Below are 15,060 nucleotides of genomic sequence, written 5' to 3'. Positions count from 1 at the left end.
AGACATGGCTGTACAGGCATATAACGCCTCATGGCGTACGACAAGGTTAAGTAATCATTAACCGCTATACCAATTCCCTTGCACACTTTTGTTATGGAGCGTCCAATATAATCACGCTACAACGTCTCCGGCAGACTAAAGGTACTAGGTACAATGTAAGCAGCATTCACGTAGAAGAATCTTACACGTGGCATGAAGCTCATTTCCGTCGACGTCTCGGCTTCTAGCAGTGATTTTGCAGATCGCGCATTTACCTTGACATGGCTGTATCCCGAGTAGTGGAATAGTGTTATGGTGACAAGTTTTTGACTGTGATAGCCTCAAAGATCAAGATCCTGTGATAGGAGTACACCTTTTCGTGAACATCATAGGTCTCCCTGATTCGTAGCGTACCTAAGTACCACTTCCAGCATCTCCTTGCTTGACATGGTTCAGCAACTTCCATCCTTTGGGAACTCCACCTAGTCATGTCTTCTCACAAGCCATCTCGGGCATTGAATCGATCGACTTTGAAGCAGGCATAGATCTAACATTTCTTTAGATGTATTAGGAGTGGCTGTGGGAATGTTGAGATGTAGCCAAATTTTAAGTAGACGAAAAAAAAAAAGCACGAGAGTATTGAGCCAAAGGATGCCTCTGACGCTCGCGTATATGGTGCAGAAGTGTGTATGATGAAGGAGAGAATGATGGCTACTGGAAGAGCTCTAGCGTTATCGATAAGAATTAGCGTGGACTGACTGGACGCGTCGACGCGCCTCGAATCAATTAACGGAAGGCGCGCCCAATCGTCTCAACTTCCACTCTGTTGCACCTCAGTCCACCCCCAACCAGCCTTTCCACAGCATATCGACATGGCGTCCCGACCAGAGATGAAAGAGGAGGATGAGTCAGGCTTCTGCAAGTTCTTCCGTAACTTGCCTGAGAAAGATGACGAGACGGTGCGCATCTTCGACCGCGGCGACTACTACAGCGCCCACGGCGAAGATGCCAAGTTTATCGCAAACACAGTAAGCGCGCATACCTCAATAAGTGAGCAGCAAAGATACTGACATGCTTTCAGGTGTACAAAACCACAGCCGTTATCCGCAAGCTGGGACGAGAACCAGGCCTCGAATCCGTAACCATGACCATCACCGTTTTCCGCAACTTCCTCCGCGACGCACTCTTCAGACTTAGCAAACGTATCGAGATATGGCAGTCAACAGGTAAACGCATGGACTGGAAGGTGGTCAAGCAGGCCTCGCCAGGCAACCTGCAAGACCTGGAAGATGAATTGGGCGGTCAGATCGAGAATGCGCCTATAATATTAGCGGTCAAAGTATCAGCAAAAGCATCAGAGGCACGTAATGTGGGTGTATGCTTCGCAGACGCAAGTGTGCGAGAGCTGGGCGTTACAGAGTTCCTCGATAACGACCTGTATTCAAATTTCGAATCCCTGCTCATTCAGCTCGGCGTCAAGGAGTGCTTGATACAGGTTGATTCTAGCAAGAAGGATGTGGAGCTGGGCAAGCTGAGGACGATCGCCGACAACTGTGGCTGCGCCGTAGCAGAGCGGTCAGCAACGGACTTTGGCACAAAAGACATCGAACAGGATCTCCCGCGATTACTCAAAGACGAACGAGCGGCCGGCTCGTTGCCATTGACAGATTTGAAGCTGGCGATGGGCTCGGCGGCATGCCTGATCCGCTACTTGGGCGTCATGTCCGACTCATCGAACTTCGGGCAATACCAGCTCTACCAACACGACCTCTCACAATATATGAAGCTCGATGCTGCTGCCCTGAAGGCACTTAACCTCATGCCTGGACCACGAGACGGTGCAAAGAATATGAGCTTGTATGGACTGCTCAATCACTGCAAGACACCCACTGGTAGCCGGCTACTAGCACAATGGCTGAAACAGCCCCTAATGAACGTCAAGGACATTGAGAGACGCCAGCAGCTGGTGGAAGCCTTCGTCAACGACACTGAGCTGAGACAGACGATGCAAGAAGAGCACCTACGCTCAATACCAGATCTTTACCGACTAGCGAAGAAGTTCCAGCGTAAAGTCGCAAATCTGGAAGACGTCGTACGCGCATATCAAGTCGTCATTCGATTACCGGGCTTTCTTAGCTCCCTCGAGGCGGTTATGGACGAGCAGTACAAGGAGCCGCTCGATGCAGAGTACACCGATAAGCTCCGCCAATACACAACAGCATTTGCAGGCCTACAAGACATGGTGGAGACTACTGTGGATCTCGAAGCGCTCGACAACCACGAGTTCATTATCAAGCCTGAGTTCGATGAGTCGCTGAAGACCATCCGGAAGCGTTTGGATAAGCTCAAGCGTGACATGGAATCAGAGCACATGCGTGTGGGCGATGACCTCAACCAAGACACCGACAAAAAGCTTTTCCTCGAGAACCACAAGGTCAACGGCTGGTGCTTCCGACTAACCCGCAACGAAGCAGGCTGTATCAGACAAAAGAAACAGTACCAGGAGATCTCTACACAGAAGAACGGCGTGTACTTCACCACCAACACACTACAAGAAAAGCGCAGAGAATTCGACCAGCTCTCCGAGAACTACAACCGCACGCAGTCCGGCCTCGTGAACGAAGTCGTTTCAGTAGCATCATCCTACGTCCCTGTAGTCGAGAAACTTGCCGCCGTACTCGCACACCTTGATGTCATCGTCTCCTTTGCTCATGTCTCCGTCCACGCACCTACATCCTACACCCGACCAACCATGCACGCGCGCGGCACCGGCAACACTGTCCTCAAAGAAGCGCGACACCCTTGCATGGAGATGCAAGACGACATATCCTTCATCACAAACGACGTCTCGCTCGTGCGCGACTCAAGCGAATTCTTGATCATTACCGGTCCCAATATGGGCGGAAAATCTACGTACATCAGACAGATCGGTGTCATTGCCCTCATGGCACAGATTGGATGTTTCGTCCCCTGTTCAGAAGCCGAGTTGACCATCTTTGACTGCATACTCGCCCGTGTCGGTGCAAGTGACAGTCAAATCAAAGGCGTGTCGACCTTCATGGCCGAGATGTTAGAAACAGCAAATATCCTCAAATCTGCAACCAAAGAATCACTCATCATCATCGATGAGCTCGGTCGCGGAACAAGCACATACGATGGTTTCGGCCTGGCATGGGCAATCTCCGAATACATCGTCAAGGAGATTGGTGCTTTTGCGTTGTTTGCCACGCATTTCCACGAGTTGACCGCGCTGGTGGACACATATCCACAAGTTCAAAATCTACACGTGGTAGCGCATATCTCTGAAGGCAGTGCCGCGCCTGTCAACGGCGATGCAGATGCAGACGTCGACATGGACGCTTCCGCCGTACAAAAGAAACGCGAAGTTACCCTCCTATACAAAGTAGAACCTGGATTCTCGGACCAATCTTTTGGTATCCATGTCGCAGAGCTCGTCCGTTTCCCACAAAAAGTCATCAACATGGCGAAGCGGAAAGCGGATGAACTAGAAGATTTTGCGGGCAAGCACGAGGAAGGTTATGTACAAGCGAGTAAAGAGGAAGTAGAGGAGGGAAGTCGCATGCTGAAAGAGGTACTAGCGAAGTGGAAGGAAGAGGTACAGAGCAAGGGGCTGACGAAGAAACAACAAGTAGAGAGGATGAAGGAGCTAGTCAAAGGGAACCCGGAGCTTATGGCTAATGGGTTCTTCAAGGGTATTCGAGCCTTGTAAGTTTCAAGCAGGCAAGTGACCGCCGTTTTGGGATGTAGCAAAGCGCTGTTATCTACGCCTTGCAAATGCATCGTAGCTGGAGTTGTAATCGTAAGCGTATTAGCGTGATACCAATAATGTATAGATACAACACATTTTCGCCGCCTCAGTATTATAGTTGAAGTCTTCTGAACATGTGAGAGCGGCGATTGCACGGTACCCTACCTGAGGCTTTTGGGTACATGGAGCGGTAGCTTCTCTGCTATTACATAGAGCTGGGTAGTCGGCTATTCCAGATAGTAAGAGATGAACATTGTATCCGTGGCTGTTGCGCGCTGTTCTTCATCTCTGAGCTCGTTGCTTTGACGAGATAATACAGTCTATGCTTGTACTCCGTTCAGATGCACCCAATGAAGCGCGATCTCAATGTACTAGCCTCTGATATGAGGAGGAAGGACCTTCATCTAACAACTCGACTGAACTCCATGCTAAACGACAAAGTTCCTCCTACTGACACACATCATCGCTTCAACTCCGCGAACCGCTTAGCAAGCTCATCCACGTCCGGTATCCTGCCTAGCCCATCCTCCTTCTTGACCGGCTTCTTCGTGTTCGACTCGCTTTTCGCTACCTTCGCCGCCGCACTTCCTGGCAACTTCAATCTCGGCGCTACATTGTCTGTGCTTGGGCTCGGTGGAACGACTCGCAGCGGACTTTGTGGGCCAAGCTTCTTGGGTGTGGAGGCCTTTGCCAGCGCTGCCCTCTCTTCTGCCTTCTTGCTCGTGCTCGGGTCGGCGTCGTCGGTAGTTATGGGGTCTTCGAGCTCGCCTTCCGCCTTCTCGGCCACGCCGCCCGATGGCTCATCGTCGTCATCTTCATCTTCATCTTCACTCTTAGCTGTTCCATACGGTACTCCATAGAATCTTGCAATCTCCGTCATGTATGCCTCGACCAGCTCCTCCTTCGGTGTCTCAACCTTCAGCTTCTTGATAACCCTTTCTGCAACACCTTCTCCTTCCATGCTAGCCACAGCGACATCCTTTCCGAACTTGTCCACCAATAGCGCTCTGACAGTATGTAGTTCCTTGATCTCTGTTCGCGGCGCGGCATATATTATGCTGCGGACGGCCTCTTCTAAGGCCGGGTCGAGAAGTGTCGATGTGGACGCGGAGGAAGCAGTATTTGAGGAGGAGACTTGTGATTCAAGGAGTTGGGATCGCGCGAGTAGGAGTTCACAGTACAGCTCGAGGATTTCGTGTAGTTCGGTGGTGATGTCGGTGCGGATTATGTTCTCTACGCGTATGCGCGCCGACTGGACTTTGCCGACCTGTAGAAAGATCAATATGAGTGACATGAAGGAGAATACGGCGATGTCTGGATATGCGCGGTTGCCTTGCGCTCGCGCGACGTAATGCGCAATGGGCTGTGGGAAGTCGAAAACTTACTTCAATCAGTTGCGCCATCTCTCTTCTCTGCTGTTTAACTTTTGCGCTATCTTTCTGCTGCACCATACGTAGGCGCGATATTGACAGCTTGAGCTGTACCTTGAGCTTGTTCTGCCCCGCATTAGCTTCCAGGCACAGTAGCAGCGTTCTGTAACTTGATGGAACATACGACTAGTGAGACCGAGGGCGCCATCTTGTCTGATTGATGATGATAAAAACCAAGTGTGTAGTATTTACGTGAACGATCTTGTTGTTTGCTTTGAAGGCGTCTGGTGGAGGCTGAGGCTAGTGGTCGGGCTGGAAGCTGGAGGCGGGACACGCGTAGGGGTGTCTTGGTGGGGTTCTAGTGGCGGTGCAGTGGGGCTGGTGTCATCGCGCTGATTAACGACATCATCCACTCGTCTAACTTGGTCAACTACCCATCATTCCTATCAACACTACTGCAGCGTCTTCATTGAGAAGACTAATTATGGCTTACGGCGCGCCCAGTGTTCAAAAGCATCGGCGCCTCGCATTCTAAAACTTCCCTCCTACAGATTGTGTGACTAAACTAACGCTACAACTTGTGTATCCATCTCTTCAAGCATTGCGATGAAGCGGATGTTGTATCTCTCCATCTGCCAGTTGTGGAGATGCTCATACTCTCCAGTATCATAGATAGCCCACCAGCCGGCGAAGTGTATTGTCACAAAACCGAGGCGAATATACCTGCCTGGACGATCTGTCTCCACCAATATGAGCGTGTACTGCCCAGTAGTCCACGGCCCTGGGTTCACGGCGAAAAATAGTAGAGAAAGCTGGGAAAGTACGGTATCGTCGCCATCACAGCCCCAGTTGTCCCATAGTTCAGGACCATGCTTCAATTCGCTTGTGGCCAATGACGGATCTTCACTTGTTGCATCCTCGAAAGAAAGTGACATGTCTTTTCGGTTTTGAATGTCACGGTAACTCATTAGCGGGCCACGAAGAGTGATCGAAGCTTCAGTTATCTCACCGGATACGATCGGCCCGCGCACCGAATAGTTGACCTCAAGAATTTCGACATTAGAAAGCACTTTGTCCAATGGTCTGAAGATAACTTCCGCATTCACGGACGCCCATGACCAAGTCGGGACGCCAACAGTGATGCGCCGTTCGGTTGCAGTGGGTATATCACCGCTATGTTCGGCCGACCCGTGCCAACAGTGCCACAACAAGTCGAGATAAAGATTCGACTGCCACAACCCAGCGAGGTATACATCATTGGGTCGTAATGACTGCATTATCCCCGCCATAGCTGCGATTGCTGGCAAACGATCCTTGCTGTACGTGAGCCACCCTCGACTATATGACATCACAACCCCATGCCATACGTGGGTGAGATCGGCATGCTCAGACTGCAGAAGTCGTTTCGTATCAATGATTTTCTGCAGGTATCTAGTCGAGTGTGAGAAACTTGTATTCGACGGTAGCTGCCGGCTTTCACGTTCCACGATGCGTTGACATTGCCATACTACCTCGTTCGTACCAAAATGTACTAAGCGAGGAGATAGTACAAGCTCTTGAAACACCCATGCCCGTCTTAGTAGCGGCCAGGTTTCTTCTCCAGCTTCAGTCTCAAGTCGGACATACACTCCTGTATGTCCTGGAAGAGGCCCTCCTAAGTACTTCGGATCGGTGTCGCGAAAGAGTCCCCTCGTAGCATTTGCAGAAGCTGAAGCCGCGATTGTGATGGACGCACTTGCATATATGTCGGCCATCTTAGCAGACTGCTCACGCCAATCCTCATCGCTGTCTTGGACGATACAAAGGCTGTCAAGCCAAAGGTACAAGATTTTGAGAGATCGACAAACTTCGACGGCATCCCTGAAAGTTGCTGGAAGTGTAGTTAGAGGGATGCCACCCTCTAAGTGGGCATGCAAATTAGACGTAGTTGTCCTGATTATACCCTCTCCGCTACCCCAACAGTGACTCAGACAGATGTAGCGCGCGGGGCTTGTATGTTCAACAAGCAACAGTCTATTCTCCTCAATTTTTAGATATCTGATACCTCCGTGCCGGTTGGAAATTGCACCCATTAGGGATCGTGCGCATTCTGGATGGTTTGTCACACATTGATCGAGCCACTTCTCAATAGTGGAGAAGGTGCTATTCGACGCAGTCGATCCGGGAAGTAGCTTTCCTGATGCTAAAGAAGTTGCTGAGTGGAGTTAGTGGACACTCTTTGACATCTCCCTTCTTACGCACGATCAAGCTCAAACACTTCCAGGTCGAACAATCCCCAAGCTTGGATTACTCTAAAGTGAGATGGGCCGTAGTAAGCAAAGCTCCCAGTATTAGCTTCCTGAGACAATTGCCCTGAGGCCCACTCAAAACAAGCCAGCCGTATACAAGACAGCGGGCATTGGTGTCCGGCATCTTGCCGCAAATCTTTGATGTTGCTGAAAGTCTTTTGGCAGTGATCACACTTGTGCCCCGCGCATACCAGCTCGAAATCATTACTTTGGGATGCCATGGCGAATGAAATTGCGCTTCGAGTGGGGGCTTGGAAGGGAGCAAACTCGTATGTGAACTTTTATCACCGTCGATGGCTGGTGATGGTCGTCGTCCGCTTTGACATGACGATGATATATGAGGGTGGCTCACGATGGTTGGTAGAATAGCTGTGATACGTTATCCGACCTTCCCAAATTATATTCGTCTTTCCGTGCGAGATGGCAAGACAGTAATCTGCGTTCGGATGCAAGATATTGTGGCGATTTGGAAGCGCGTGTCGTAATGAGGTTTGATTCCCTTGCACGGTGTTGAGGGGCGAGGGGTAAGGGGGCAGACATTCCGGTGGGGCTGATGTGCTTGACGAGTCTGACAGGGATCATGCGCACTACAATACTATAGCCATATCTCGTCTTCACCACCAACACTTGATAAGACCTCAAACTACCCAGCATGTGGTGGTGCAGTCACGCATGGCGCAACCTTGAGCACATCTGCGTATGAACACTCTACACACTGCCTGCAAGGCACTATTGCTGCTTGAGAATCGCACTCGATTGTACTAACACTCAATTTCCCACCACCTTAGAACCTAAAAATCTGACTCTATTGAGGCACTTAGTAACGACCGTCTCATTGTCCTTCATCGCCAACCTTTGGTTGATCAAGTAGTTACCCCGCATAGGTAACGACAAGGCTGTTACCAGTGAGAGTGGATCATGGCTGGTAGCGAGCTCGCGTTGCTCAGCCTTGAACTTCTTGCGTCAACAGTATTCTGGTCCCCATCTTCAAATCTCAAATCATGTGCCAGTACTTCGACAGGATTCGCGGAAAAACTCCTAGATCCCAACTCCAGTACAGTGCGTCCCCTTAGCGAGAACATGTGTCATTATTGCTACTTCTAATGCGGATACTTAACATGTCCTATCGATGGAGCCCTTGTCTGATGTTGGAGCCTAAGCTACCTTGATCACGACGCGGCAAAGGATAACGCTTTTTCCTGACGTGTTATACTGTACAGTACAACGGTGCGCTTCAATGCGTTGTTGGTTGTACGCCAAATGTCAGACTCGCTCGCACCCTTCTAGAACTATTCAGCTGAGCCAGGACCATCAGGATTTGCAGCACATGATGCACAGAAAGCTCCTCCCTTTAAAATGGCGCTAAAGGCATACAGAATGGCGTCCAATAGACGATGAAACAATGCCACTTTGCTCTTCAGGTGCGGCTGAGTTAAGCGTCACGAACCTTCGAATACGGCTATCCAATTCGTTCTCTGTCTTGAAGAGCTGAGTTCCAAACTTTGTCGTAGCCTCTCAAATTAGATGAGATAGCGGGTGAGAGATAGGAATTGCTTATAAGTGTCTATTGATGTGCTAACTGATACCTGAGATAGTACCGCTCCTTCTTGTATCCTGATTAAAATATCATGGCCGCAGAGACCTCCACCTCGCAAGCGGATACTTCAGAGCTCATAGTTTTGTTCAAAGAAGAGGCGGCTATTGCTGCAGCGGTGCATGGTTTTACGCTGCGATCTGTCAACACATCTCCGATACAGTCCATACTGGACAAATACAATGCCTCTAGTCAAAGCCTCTTCGGGCTGAGTTCGGAACGCCTCCAGCAACAGCGGGCTGGCATTGCCTCTATAGCTACAGCAGAACCCGTAGATCAACGTCGAATCGAAGTCCCCGATCTTTCGAGATTCCACAGGGTGTATGCGCCACAGGAACGGCTTGAGCAGCTGGCAAAGAAACTCCTGGCAAACGATCATGTCGAGGCTGCATACGTAAAACCGCCGGTCTCAGTTCCGCTCGCTTTCACGGCTCGAATTAGTGCCGCCGTGCCAGCGCCGGCTGTCACGCCGAGTTTTCTCGATCGTCAGGGCTATTTAGACGTCGCACCAGGTGGCATTGATGCCAAACTGGCGTGGACTGTGCCAGGAGGAAAAGGCAAAGACATTCGTGTTATCGACTGCGAGAACGGTTGGCGATTCACGCACGAAGACCTTTTGGCAAACCAAGGCGGCGTTGTTGCCGGTACTTCCTCTTCTGTTCAAAGCAATATAGATCATGGCACTGCCGTACTCGGCGTCATCAGTGGCGACGACAACAACTTCGGTATTACTGGCATTACTCCAGATGCAATTATAAGCGCGTCCTCGTGGAGTTCGGGATCAAGTGCTGCAGCGATCAAGGCGGCTGCAGACAAGCTCCGCCCTGGTGATATCATTCTGCTCGAGGGGCATAGACCAGGGCCGAATGCACCGAACCCTCCTCCATTTCCCGGAAGCCAGCTTGGATTCGTTGCCATCGAGTGGTGGCCCGATGACTTTGCAGCTGTACAGTATGCTGTCGCAAAAGGTATCGTGGTCGTGGCGGCGGCAGGAAATGGATTTGAAGATTTGGATTCGTCCATCTATAACACGCCCATGACCGGCTTTCCCGCAAGTTGGAGAAATCCTTTTAGTCCTCAAAATCCATCCTCTGGAGCTATTATTGTTGGCGCAGGTCAATGCCCACCAGGAACACATGGCAGAGCTACACTCCCAGACAGATCACGTTGTGATTTCTCCAATTGGGGATCGAGAGTCGATGTCCAAGGCTGGGGGGTAGAGGTAACTACCACTGGGTATGGTTATCTTCAGAGTGGTTCTAGCCAAGATGTGTGGTACACAGACACATTCAACGGCACATCCAGCGCTTCACCAATTGTCACGGGCGCGTTGACCAGTGTCCAGGGCGTCTTAAAAGCAAGAGGACGCCGCCTGCTCACCTCACCTGAAGCGCGCATACTATTGCGAAGTTGCGGTTCGGCGCAGCAGGATGAGCCCAGTCGCCCAGCACGTCAGAGGATAGGTAGCAGACCAGACCTGCGCGCACTTATCCCTGCCGCAGCAAGATTCCGCTGCCGCAGCGCTGACTTCAACGGCGATGGTCGGGCGGAAACTCTTGTTACCAGTCCCACTGGCATCGCTTTACTGCAACAGGCTGGCTCAATCCTGACATCGACTGCGACCCACGGGAATGGTACCACCCTTAACGGCGGATGGCTTTTGAACACCGCCGAAGATTTCTTTGGTCCTGTCGCGGACTATGACGGCGATCGACGTGCCGAAGTCTTCGTGACCAGTCGATCGAGCATAGCTATCTTGAAACAAGTAGGCTCAACCTTGTCAGCATCCATGGTCCAGCCAAATGGCACAAGATTCGGAGAATGGCTTCTCAATACTGCAGACAACTCCTTCGGACCTGCTGCAGATTTTGACGGCGATGGAAGAGAAGAGTTGCTTGTATCTAGCCCTTGGGGTATTGGGCTTTTGAAGCAAAACGGCACTACCATGTCTCAGCTCATGATAGCCCACAATGGCACTCGCTTTGGCGAGTGGCTGCTTAACACTGCAGACAACGAATTTGGCCCTGTAGGAAATTTCAACGGCGACGCGAAAAAAGAAATTCTCGTTGTCAGTCCTTGGGGCATCGGTATCCTGCAGTATGATGGTGGGTCTTTCAGAGTATTGAGAATGGCCCCGAACGGTACGCGTTTCGGGGGCTGGCTTCTCAACACAGCGGACAATCGATTCGGACCAGTCGGTGACTTCGACGGTGATGGACACGATGAAATCATTGTCACTAGCCCTTGGGGTATTGGTATGCTGAAGCTGGTCGGATCCGAGATCACTGTCCCGATGATGAAACCAAACGGGACTCGCATGGGGGAGTGGCTACTGAACACTGGGGACAACAGCTTCAGTCTCGCTCGCGATTTCAACGGTGACCGGAAAGCGGAATTACTGGTAACAAGTCCATGGGGTATGGCTCTCCTCGCACTAACCAATGACACAATGACGCCGATCGTGATGAAGCAAAACGGAACAAGGTTCGGAGACTGGCTGTTGAACACAGCAGATAATCGCTTGGGCACGGCAGTTGATTTCGATGCGGATGGGAAGGCTGAACTTCTCGTCACTAGCCCGTGGGGCTTAGGGATCCTCAAGCAGGCTGGTAATACCTTAATAGCACCAGTCATGGCGCCAAATGGAAGGGTTGCTGGTGGATGGACAATCGACACGGCAGCTAATGATTTTGGGCATGGGATTTGAAATCGACATCAGGCGCTTTCGTATTAGGACCGCGCTCTCTCGTTCCTCTCAAATTATGGTCAAGGTTTTTTGATTTCGAGTAATGTCTATCGAACCACACAAAGTAAAATCTACAACCACCGCTCTTCGTATTAAGTCAAAGACGAGTGATGTAGGTAGATAAATCCGAGCACAGCGTACCAGTTTGCCTTTGATGTCTGTCTCTGTGTGGTGAGACATCCTACGTCGTGCTACAATGAGAAGAGTCTACATCACGCAAGAAGTAAAAGCAGCCGATAAGTCCAGGGCTGGCATAGAAGCGGCAAGTAGAAGATGCGAAGAATCTTGGAGGCCAAGTGAATACTGCCAAGTCCACTACAGTAACCAAAATGAGGAGTGGAAGTTGATGACCACAGCAGTAGTCAATTCGATCTTGGAGAACTGGGTTCAAGTTTGTCAATTGGACGAAACCCACACCAGGTTATACTATCAAGAGGTGGGTCACCTTAAAATATTCGACCGCCTTCATATGGCTCACACCTGCTGCATGTATACCACCACCAGGACAATAAAAAGGGAGGATAGAGGGTGAAGAACAGAGAAGATTGGAAGAGGAGGACTATCTTTCAAAGGACCAACTCACCACTATCATGAAAGCGTTTGAACAGCTCAGAAGCGAATATCCAGAAACGTTGAGAAGCTTTTAGGCGCACTGATGGCAGAGAGTAGACGAAATTCTACCTGAACTGATTCCGGAAGAGCGCTGCAAGTGCAAAGGACTGAACCGACACGACGAGGAATTCCATGCTTTACTCAGGGAGAAAATCGAAGCTCTTTCAAAAGTCAGAGCTGATCTTGAAAGGGATGCCCAAGAAGTAAAGGGCTTCCGGGGCCGGGACTTCGAAGACATCATCGAAGTTCATCTAGGCAAGGGCGGGAGTTCGTAGTCTCAGTTCTAGCATAAACGCTTTGTAGGCACTATCGGCTCTCAACTATCGAGTAGCTCGACTAGACTCTGTTTTGCGAGCAGGCAAACGATCGAGATGGGTAGAAACATCTGATTGCATGGTCAGCACCCATTGACCAGAGCACAATCCACAATGTCAATGTGGATAGATCGTTTGAACTCAATATTGAGCGCCATCGCTATCGCATGTCAATCTAACGAATGGAGGAAAATATGCTCCGTGCATGGAGATGTCTTAGTTCGTATTCAACGTTCGTGAATTGCGCACGATGTGGTAAGAGCACAAAGCGAGGTGGTTTCGCGTACCTTCAAGTTTGTCCGGAAGTGGCGCACATGCACGACGCCAGAAAATTTAGGCTCAAGGAATACGAACTGCTTTCAGATCTCATTTATGAAGGATGGGATCGGCATGTAAGCAGCCCTATTAACCGATGTTTCGAGCTGACCATGCAGCTATCCAGGCCCAATGAGATGCGCCACCAGTGTGCAACTCCAATCACGACAACCGCTGCTATCACGATGCATAACAGCAGCATGTTGCCAAGTTATCTCCTTGGGGGCCACCTCACGAGGCACAACCGACGCCCTGCTTAATTTCCACTCTTGGGCGCTTTTGTCTGCTTACCCCCCCTTCTCTGCCCAACGACTTCACCTCGATACTCCTGTGAGACGAGTCAATTGTCCTGCACATGTTCTAACTCGCATCAATGTCATGGCTTCATCATGGCGCATACTGAGTAGCTTCACGCTCAGCCTTGCTGCGCTCGTTATTGTTCAACCTCGACTCGTGGCAGCGCAATGCGACATACCGCCTCTTACGCTCACCTGGTCCAACATCACCGTCACACAAGATGGTCTCGGTGTCGCTCGTGGTATTGAACTCGGTATTGGATCACCACACCAGATCTTCGCGTTCCGGCCGTCGACTACGCTCAACAATACGCGTATCAACAATGTTGTTAACTGTGGCTCTGCGAGTAACGACAGCTGTGTTGGGGGTTTAGGCGGTGCTTTTGACTCGACAAAGTCAAGTTCGTATGCTGTGTCGATCAAAAGTCAATGGAATGGTAGCCAGATCGACGATGAAGATAGCACAGGAGCCTACGTCTACTTCAATGATGATGTCGCATTCCAGGAGAATGGCCATGTCGACGGGTTTCCTTTAGTGATGGATAGTGAGGTATGGGGAGGTAAGCTCTTCATGAATACGTCCTCTTCGATCCGAATTGGCAAGCAGTAGACGAGGCTGACTGGATACAGGTGCGCAATCCGGTCTGCCACTCGGCACGAACTCTTCCTTCCTCCGCGCTGCAGTTGCTGGTGGTGTCGCGCCATCCCAAGTCTTCGGTCTTTGGAGCGGTAGCAGAGGCATTGATCCACACGATGGCCTGCTTGTAGTAGGAGGATACGATCGCGCGCGGGTTGATCCAGCATCCAACTTCACCACCTTTCCGATTGGCGAATGGAGTCTTGAACGGGCCTGTCCTTTGCAAGTGACAGTCACGAACTTGACGTACCAAGATTTGCTGCTCATACCCGATGGTAGTAATGAGCTGATCGCTTGCATCGAGCCATCGACGCAGCGCTTCGTCTTCCCACCAGCGATCGCGCAGGCGTTCGGCGTATATACTGGCCAAAATGAGACTGCATATCCGGGCAAGATGCATTACAATGTGTCTAGCCGTCCGATGGGCGATCTCGTTGTGACACTAGCAGGTGGTTATCAATCAAGAATACCCAACAAGGAGTTGTTTGCGCCACTGCGTGGATCTGACAAGAACGGCCGTTATGCAATCACCAACGACAGCACGCTCGAAGCATCCGTGTCGGATACGCGAGCATCCGATCCGGGTGATGTCGACAGTACCCTGGGAGGACTCTTCTTAACTTTCAATTACCTTCTAGTAGACTATGCGAAAAGCGAGTTCCAGCTTGCTCCAGCCGTCGCAGCCGATGCGAAAGATGTGTCGCCAGACCCTACCGTGATCTGTACACCTACCAACACGGCGCCTGCAGATCCTACCCCAACACCCAAGAAGAAGTCCACAAATACAGGTGCCATAGCAGGCGGCGTCGTGGGAGGTGTCGCAGGACTTGCTCTGCTTGGTGCCATCGGCTTTCTGTTGTTCAGGCGGAATCGCCGCGCTAAGGAACCTCCTATCAGCGAGATTGACGGCCAGCCACACTCGCCGGTACAGCAAGTGGTACGACAGCCGTCGGAGATGATGGCGCATGAAGCCGCATATGTGCACGAAATGCCTGCGAGTCGACATGCGAGCTTTCGAAAGCCTGAAAACAGAGGATGGCGTTGAGATTCACGATCGAAGAGACTGGTTGGATGCGCAGTCGCTTCGGCCATGTAATGACATAGTTTTGCACTAAGCCTCTAGGCGATATGCTAAGTAAT

At 50.8% G+C, this 15,060-nt stretch overlaps 4 protein-coding genes across 4 annotated transcripts; 3 read left to right on the top strand and 1 right to left on the bottom strand.

Moving 5' to 3' along the window:
• Positions 1-851: 851 nt before the first annotated feature.
• On the top strand, positions 852-3,709 carry ALTATR162_LOCUS5513 (uncharacterized protein; the record flags this gene model as incomplete). The annotated part of the gene is made up of 2 exons (XM_043313132.1): positions 852-1,007; positions 1,061-3,709. 2 exons carry the CDS (start codon positions 852-854, stop codon positions 3,707-3,709), a joined length of 2,805 nt encoding a protein of 934 aa, XP_043169067.1.
• Positions 3,710-4,208: 499 nt separating this feature from the next.
• ALTATR162_LOCUS5512 (uncharacterized protein) lies at positions 4,209-5,326 on the bottom strand (the record flags this gene model as incomplete). The annotated part of the gene is made up of 3 exons (XM_043313131.1): positions 4,209-5,015; positions 5,134-5,244; positions 5,303-5,326. 3 exons carry the CDS (start codon positions 5,324-5,326, stop codon positions 4,209-4,211), a joined length of 942 nt encoding a protein of 313 aa, XP_043169066.1.
• Positions 5,327-9,034: 3,708 nt separating this feature from the next.
• Positions 9,035-11,707, top strand: ALTATR162_LOCUS5511 (uncharacterized protein; the record flags this gene model as incomplete). Its single annotated transcript, XM_043313130.1, has 1 exon — positions 9,035-11,707. One exon carries the CDS (start codon positions 9,035-9,037, stop codon positions 11,705-11,707), a length of 2,673 nt encoding a protein of 890 aa, XP_043169065.1.
• A 1,658-nt stretch (positions 11,708-13,365) lies between these two features.
• ALTATR162_LOCUS5510 (uncharacterized protein) lies at positions 13,366-14,965 on the top strand (the record flags this gene model as incomplete). Its single annotated transcript, XM_043313129.1, has 2 exons — positions 13,366-13,843; positions 13,914-14,965. 2 exons carry the CDS (start codon positions 13,366-13,368, stop codon positions 14,963-14,965), a joined length of 1,530 nt encoding a protein of 509 aa, XP_043169064.1.
• Positions 14,966-15,060: the final 95 nt, after the last annotated feature.

Source organism: Alternaria atra (genome assembly GCF_907166805.1).
Source record: "Alternaria atra isolate CS162 genome assembly, contig: 25, whole genome shotgun sequence".
NCBI classification, from domain to species: Eukaryota; Fungi; Ascomycota; class Dothideomycetes; order Pleosporales; family Pleosporaceae; genus Alternaria; species Alternaria atra.
The sequence above is the reverse complement of the archived record's forward strand: the minus strand, read 5'-3'. Positions and strand labels throughout refer to the sequence as shown.